The following is an 8,338-nucleotide window of genomic DNA, read 5'->3' as shown; positions in this document are numbered from 1 at the left end:
ATTGCAGTGAACGCTTTTGTTTCTGTAATTAATCAGGATGTTGATCAAAATTGTTCTTTTTGTTCACAAAGGGAAACTGTCTTCCATGTGTTTATGCAGTGTTCTAGACTGACATCTTTATTTAATGTTTTGAGTAACATTTTTTATTGTTTTAATTAGTGTTTTTCAATGAAGAAATTCATTTGTGGTTTTAAATACTCACAGAGTCGCAAGTATCAGTGTCAGTTGTTTAATTTTATATTGGGACATGCTAAAATGGCAATTTACATTACAAGAAAAGAAAAAAATGAGCATGGGGTTTGTAATGATTTAAATGCAGTGTTTGCTAATTCAGTTAAATGCAGAATTTTAATAGATTTTAATTATTATAAATTGATGAATGATCTTGCAAAGTTTGAGCTGATTTGGTGTTTAAAAGGAGCTTTGTGTGAGATTTCTGATGATGGATTGTTTTTTTTTAATATAAAGTGTTTGTATTTTATTATGTGACTGATGTTGGATTGAACTTGTAACTGTTGTATATTGTAATAAAAGTGGCTTGAAATCTCAACTCTCTCTCTCTCTCTCTCTCTCTCTCTCTCTCTCTCTCTGTAGGGCCTGTTGTGGCTCCGTCAGACATCGGTGGAGGAGGAGGAACCAGCCGTGAGCTCACCATCACATGGACGGTACCAGTGCTCATGTTTCTCACATGAAGACCAGTGTCATGTGTATTCTAGAAATCAGAAAAATCCCTCTCCAAATCCCAGCAAAATGCAGCTCTCTCTTTCAATTTCACGTAACACTTTACTTTGTTTTATCTGTGTAGTTTGCTTTTAATTTGGTTTAAAACTGAAAAAACAAAAACAGTTGATTGAGACCAATAAAAATTTAAGGCAAGCACTACAGTTAAAAACATTGTTTTTTCATGCATTTGTCAATTTTACAATTTTGGTCTATTTTCTAGTTCTATGACACGTCTGCTTTCAGACTAGTGAAAAATTATCTAAAATACACATTTAAGTGTTTATTTTATGACATTTTATCTGTTTGCGTCTGTAGGTTTTAATTCCAACCCATATCTTTAAAAGTTTGTTTCTCCACTTCAGCGGCACTTGCACACACCGAAACTTAGAGTTTTATTCCTCTCTATATTCTGAAGGTTTTTACTGAGGGGTTTCTTCATATTTCATTCACACTGATTTATACAACATTTTATTCCTTAAACATGGTGAAAATGCATATATTTAAAGGTCATGAGTTTGTTTCTCCTCTTCAGCAGCACTAACATACACCAAAACTTAGAATTATCTAAAGAATTTTGAACCAATGTTCATGTTTCTGCTCTGGAAATGTATGCAAACTAGTGCACATGATATAATGATAATGCATCATTTGTATATTTAAACATAACATTTAAAGTTAAGTTTCTTGATGTGGTTTGCGTCTGCAGCCAGTCCAGCCACAGTACTACTACGCCAGTAATTTTGGCTACATCATCGCATTCAAGCCTCATAAAGACCCCGAGTGGATGAGGGTGACAGTGACCGATCCTCAGGCCCAAAAGTACATCCACAAAGACTCGAAAATCCCCCCGTCCACCAGGTTTGAGGTGAAGGTGAAGGCCTTTAACAGTCAGGGTGAAGGGCCGTTCAGCGTCAGCGCCTTCATCTACTCTGCTCAGGATGGTGGGTGACACACGGCTGCAGATTTACAGAAATAAACCATGTGAACTAGCGACATTACTGACGTGTGTTTCCATCTCAGTTCCTGCGGAAGCTCCCACCATCATCGAGGCGAGGACGCTGTCAGCCACAGAAGCCGTCGTGTCCTGGGTGCCTCTACAGCTGCAGACGGTTGAAGCATACCAGGTACCAAAGTGCTAGTTCACCATTAACCCCAGAATGAACCAATCACATCAGACTATCCTATCACACATCTCAAGTTCACTTCCTGATATCTAAAGTTGTTAATTTACCAGCTGGGTTATTATCATTAAATAAAACTGAAACTATAAAAAAAACTTAATAAAAAAATATTCAACTAGTTGGCAAGGCAACCGTTCTCATTTACTTTGAAGTAAACTAAAATAACTAAACTAAAACTGAACTAAAATAACTAAAACTCAAATAAAAATGAAAAAAAAAATTATACTGATTTTAAAAAAGAAGAAACACTTGAAATATTAGAAATATGTACTTGCCAAGATGTTGTATGTACTAAAATAACTAAGTAAACTAAGACTAATAAATAAAAAATAATAAAAACTATACAGACAGTTAAATAAAATGTAAATTAATTAAAAATATATAAAACAACAAAACTACTAAAATCTCAACTAAAATTAAAATGGAAAATGTCAAAATAATGCCTAATTTAAAATATGAATATAAACTATGATAGTGTGTTAATTTCTGGCCTGGTGCGGGTGTTCTCTCTCAGGTCCGGTACTGGAGGGAGTCGGTGGAGAACGAGGCATCTGCACAACGTGTTCTGGTTCCCAGTCGAGAAAACCACACGCGTCTGGACAACATGAAGCCCAACTCACATTACCTCATCGAGGTGCGGGCGTATAACGGCGCCGGCTACGGACCCGCCAGCCAGCGCCACAAAATCTACACCAAGAAAGCACGTAAGTCTCATAGGAGTCCAAACACATTTTTAGGACACATTTTTACTTTGTGAGGGGAAAAAAAGAGTAAATTTTATGTTAAAAATAAATAATTGGCATTTATGTTACTGTTTCTGATCTTATTGTATTGTTTTTCTCAGCTCCTAGTCGGCCTCCTAAAATCATCGGCACAAAGATGAACTACAGCGGCACGACGATCAACATCGCCTGGGAGCAGGTGGAGCCGCTGACCAACGAGTCGACAGTGGAGGGATATAAGGTCAGAAAAACAGTAAACGAGGTGTTTAAACTAATCGAGCTGCTCTTGATGTTTCCTTTACCTGCTGCTCAGTGTCTCTGAATGTGTTTCAGTGTGTTTGTCTTACTGGATTCATGGAGCTACGATTTACCATGCATACAAATCGGCCATGTCCACACATACATGGGTATTTTTAAAAACGAAGGAGTTTTTCCTTCTACCGTTTTTTAGCGGCACGACGATCAACATCGCCTGGGAGCAGGTGGAGCCGCTGACCAACGAGTCGACAGTGGAGGGATATAAGGTCAGAAAAACAGTAAACGAGGTGTTTAAACTAATCGAGCTGCTCTTGATGTTTCCTTTACCTGCTGCTCAGTGTCTCTGAATGTGTTTCAGTGTGTTTGTCTTACTGGATTCATGGAGCTACGATTTACCATGCATACAAATCGGCCATGTCCACACATACATGGGTATTTTTAAAAACGAAGGAGTTTTTCCTTCTACCATTTTTAAAAAAATCTCCGTCCACATGAAAACGCAAACGCATGCTGTGAAGCACTGTCAAGAGCATGCTAAACCAACGGTTGGCGATATAATCTCAACCGTAAAGCCATGTTGGCCAATCAGAGATAACAGCACAGGCTCCGACGTCACAAGCCAAAAACTCCGGTTTCTCTGTCTACATGATAACACTGAAACCGGAGTTTTTGAAAATCTTCACCCTGGCAGGCATTTTCAAAAATGTTCCATTTCAGTGACCTGGTGCTGCGTTTGCGTGTGGACGAACAGCCTAACCCCGTAGAAAAAGCTGTGTTTTTAAAAATAGCCGCATTCGTGTGGACAGGGCCTTGAGGTGCGACTCAAAGCCTGCAAAAATATGTGGTTTTGGATGGGTTTTCTGTCTCTCTGTCTCCCTCTGCTGCTGCATGTGTGAAGCTCAAGCCACTGATGAGCTTAAGGATGCTTAATTAGTGCTGGCAGCTGATCCACAGCAATGAGAGACCATAAAAATCATCTGTATGTGTGAGTGATGATTGAATGAGTGTTTGAGTCAATGAGAATGTGTGTTTGAAAGAAGGAAAAGACAGAAGAAATAAATTTCTATTCTTTTAGGCTTTTTGGAATATATAATGTCAAAAATCCATGTTTAACAGTCCCTTTATAACTCTGTGATAATATTACAGGCCAAATCAAAACTGAAAACTGATTTATGGAGCAGATTTCAGGTTACTCAAGGGGCTGAATGTGGACAGAATGCTCTAAGACCCTTATAAATACAACAGTGTTTCTGATATAATCTGCTGCTAGTGTAGCCATCCGTGCAGGTTCACATTGGAAAGTACGGTTTTGAAACACCTTGTTCCTTTACCAGCGCAGACTTGATCCAGATGCTCATTTGTCCTCCTTTTAAGATCACTGTTTTATACTTTATACAATAAATAAAAAAAAATGTTAATGTTATGTTCAAGTTAATATTAAGTGACGGACATTTTAGAGACAATATTGTCACTGTGGATTGCTTTGCTCTATTTCACCAATCATTGCAGCACTGATCAACAGGGTGGTGTTTCATTCCTGAATGATTCAATGTTCATGAACAAATTTAAATGAGTCAGTGATTCAATAAGCCAATCTTAGAGACAGTTTCTACATTTTGAAATTCACATTGTTTGTTTGTTTATTGTTTATTTATTTATAAGGACAACACACATTAATCAACATTTCTGTAAATGTGTTACACATAACACATAACACTGGCCAGTGTTAGCCAGTCGGCTAATCTTCAACTGCAGTCCTTTGGGAAGATGTTTCAAAACCCTTTCAAATATCAAGAACAATAAACAAAAAGCATCATGACAACAGTACTAACACTATAACAACAATCAACATTTTCACACAATCAGCCATGCAAGCACACAGACAACACACAACCTTCAAAAGGTATATGCAAGCATGCTGAAAAAACATTAACCATACATGAAGCACAAAAGACTCCATTATGGATTAATAAAATAACTCATACCTAGATTGTAGGCTAAAAAAACATACCAGACCAGACAATTAGTAAAATATTAATCAAATAATCAAAAACATACATTTAGTTGCCTGACAGCGAACAAAGGTCATGGAACATGTTGTAATGTCAGATTACTTTCCTTAGGGAATTAATCATTATTATTCTAACTCAGGTTTTGAAAGGACTCGAATCTGAAAATTCGAAGTCAACCTGATTAGAACTGATTTCAAATTTGATAGTTTACACTTTAATCAACTTTTCGTCCAGCGAGACGTTAACGTCCGTGTAATTTTAATGTTCCATTTCAGTGACCTGGTGCTGCGTTTGCGTGTGGACGAACAGCCTAACCCCGTAGAAAAAGCTGTGTTTTTAAAAATAGCCGCATTCGTGTGGACAGGGCCTTGAGGTGCGACTCAAAGCCTGCAAAAATATGTGGTTTTGGATGGGTTTTCTGTCTCTCTGTCTCCCTCTGCTGCTGCATGTGTGAAGCTCAAGCCACTGATGAGCTTAAGGATGCTTAATTAGTGCTGGCAGCTGATCCACAGCAATGAGAGACCATAAAAATCATCTGTATGTGTGAGTGATGATTGAATGAGTGTTTGAGTCAATGAGAATGTGTGTTTGAAAGAAGGAAAAGACAGAAGAAATAAATTTCTATTCTTTTAGGCTTTTTGGAATATATAATGTCAAAAATCCATGTTTAACAGTCCCTTTATAACTCTGTGATAATATTACAGGCCAAATCAAAACTGAAAACTGATTTATGGAGCAGATTTCAGGTTACTCAAGGGGCTGAATGTGGACAGAATGCTCTAAGACCCTTATAAATACAACAGTGTTTCTGATATAATCTGCTGCTAGTGTAGCCATCCGTGCAGGTTCACATTGGAAAGTACGGTTTTGAAACACCTTGTTCCTTTACCAGCGCAGACTTGATCCAGATGCTCATTTGTCCTCCTTTTAAGATCACTGTTTTATACTTTATACAATAAATAAAAAAAAATGTTAATGTTATGTTCAAGTTAATATTAAGTGACGGACATTTTAGAGACAATATTGTCACTGTGGATTGCTTTGCTCTATTTCACCAATCATTGCAGCACTGATCAACAGGTCATTCCTGCATTCCTGAATGATTCAATGTTCATGAACAAATTTAAATGAGTCAGTGATTCAATAAGCCAATCTTAGAGTACATTTTGACATTTTGAAATTCACATTGTTTGTTTGTTTATTGTTTATTTATTTATAAGGACAACACACATTAATCAACATTTCTGTAAATGTGTTACACATAACACATAACACTGGCCAGTGTTAGCCAGTCGGCTAATCTTCAACTGCAGTCCTTTGGGAAGATGTTTCAAAACCCTTTCAAATATCAAGAACAATAAACAAAAAGCATCATGACAACAGTACTAACACTATAACAACAATCAACATTTTCACACAATCAGCCATGCAAGCACACAGACAACACACAACCTTCAAAAGGTATATGCAAGCATGCTGAAAAAACATTAACCATACATGAAGCACAAAAGACTCCATTATGGATTAATAAAATAACTCATACCTAGATTGTAGGCTAAAAAAACATACCAGACCAGACAATTAGTAAAATATTAATCAAATAATCAAAAACATACATTTAGTTGCCTGACAGCGAACAAAGGTCATGGAACATGTTGTAATGTCAGATTACTTTCCTTAGGGAATTAATTATTATTCTAACTCAGGTTTTGAGAGGACTCGAATCTGAAAATTCGAAGTCAACCTGATTAGAACTGATTTCAAATTTGATAGTTTACACTTTAATCAACTTTTCGTCCAGCGAGACGTTAACGTCCGTGTAATTTTAACAATTTGACTATTTGTATTTTTCCTTGGCCACAGGTCAATACACTTACGATACTTTGTAAGCTTCTAGCGAGGTAACGTGATCTTGGCAAGGTTTGACTTTAAAATTACATGACACCAGAAAATACTTCTTTATAAATGAAAACAAGAATTTATTGGCTATTCTAGATTACATTAAACTAAGCTAAAACACACACACATACAGTTCTGAAGAATGATGTTAACAGAGTTCTGAGGAAAGCCCAAAGTTTTAGCAAGATATTAGCTACAGTTCTTTTACTTGCAACCTGAGAAAATCACAAAGCAGAGACTTTGCTTAGGTTTACTGCTTAAAATTATCTCGGCACCAGTTCAGCAGATAGAAGATTTAGCTTGTTTACTTGCGTTTTTGGGTGACAGCTGAAAAGCTGAGTTTCCTTGTTTGGCTGCTTGAGGGAATTCCGTTGCTGATTGGTTACTGAGATGACGTCAGGATGGCGTCCCTTTTTGGAAGCCCTCCGGAGATTGGTTGGTTTCTTGATGACGCAGAGGCTTGAGCAGTTCTGCTGAAAAGTCTGAGTTTGCAAGACTTTAAGTTCTTGAAGATCTCTAGCAATCACGAAGTTGCAACTGAAGTGTTTGAGTTTTGGATGGCCAATCGCTCTGGTGGTAAGCGTGTGAGTACAGGTTGGAGTGCTATTAACACGGCGAAAGGCGAAGAAGCAAGCAAGCACTCGAGTCTGTGTTGCATTGGGTTTTTGATCCTCGTCATAAGTCCGTCCCATGGCTCGATCTTCCAATCGACTTCTTGCAAGGCGGAGCGTGCATACATTAACACGAGGCTTCAATTTATTATGTGGAGAAAAATCTTTGTGAAGATTTGGTTGATACTTCTATAAAGTTTCTTAATGCGAGTATTGTACATACTTCCCACTTCTCATTCATACCAAAGTTTCTCACATAAAATAAGCTTTCATTCAAGCTCAAATAACAGGTATTTTGCATACACAGTAATCGTAATAACTAAAAGGAAAAGTTATAAGGCAAAGATTAGGATATCATGGTTTCAATAACGAAGAAGCAAGCAAGCACTCGAGTCTGTCTTTCATTGGGGTTTTGATCCGCGGCATAAGCCCGGCCCGCGATCTTCAAATCGACTTCTTGCAAGGCGGAGCTTACATTCATTAACATGAGGCTCCAATTTATTATGTGGAGAAAAATCTTTGCGAAGATTTGGTTGATACTTTTATAAAGTTTCCTAATGCGAGTATTGTACATACTTCCCACTTCTCATTCATACCAAAGTTTCTCACATAAAATAAGCTTTCATTCAAGCTCAAATAACAGGTATTTTGCATACACAGTAATCGTAATAACTAAAAGGAAAAGTTATAAGGCAAAGATTAGGATATCATGGTTTCAATAACACAACAAACAGAAAGCATATTATTTGGGAGTATATTGCTCCAATACTTTCAATGATTTTAAATGATTGTCTTATGAATTGTCTGTGTAAGTTCTGTGTCTTTGTCTGTGACAGGAGAAACGCGCGCTTTTCTGGAAAGTAGTAAAAGGATGCGTCCCTTTTTTGGAATGCAGGGGGGAAAGGGGAGGTGTCCTGAGGTCATGCCCATGT

General features: G+C 37.4%; 1 protein-coding gene across 1 annotated transcript in view; it reads left to right on the top strand.

The window, feature by feature from the left end:
* Positions 1 to 8,338, top strand: part of cntn1a (contactin 1a) — a 112,746-nt gene that overhangs the window by 102,432 nt on the left and 1,976 nt on the right. The window contains exons 18-22 of the mRNA XM_016234284.1: positions 595 to 665; positions 1,430 to 1,664; positions 1,744 to 1,847; positions 2,419 to 2,608; positions 2,749 to 2,867. Of these exons, the coding sequence (XP_016089770.1) occupies positions 595 to 665; positions 1,430 to 1,664; positions 1,744 to 1,847; positions 2,419 to 2,608; positions 2,749 to 2,867 (719 nt within the window). The remainder of the gene's footprint in view (positions 1 to 594; positions 666 to 1,429; positions 1,665 to 1,743; positions 1,848 to 2,418; positions 2,609 to 2,748; positions 2,868 to 8,338) is intronic.

Source organism: Sinocyclocheilus grahami, unplaced genomic scaffold (genome assembly GCF_001515645.1).
Source record: "Sinocyclocheilus grahami isolate Dianchi unplaced genomic scaffold, SAMN03320097.WGS_v1.1 scaffold450.1, whole genome shotgun sequence".
Taxonomy (NCBI): Eukaryota; Metazoa; Chordata; class Actinopteri; order Cypriniformes; family Cyprinidae; genus Sinocyclocheilus; species Sinocyclocheilus grahami.
The sequence above is the reverse complement of the archived record's forward strand: the minus strand, read 5'-3'. Positions and strand labels throughout refer to the sequence as shown.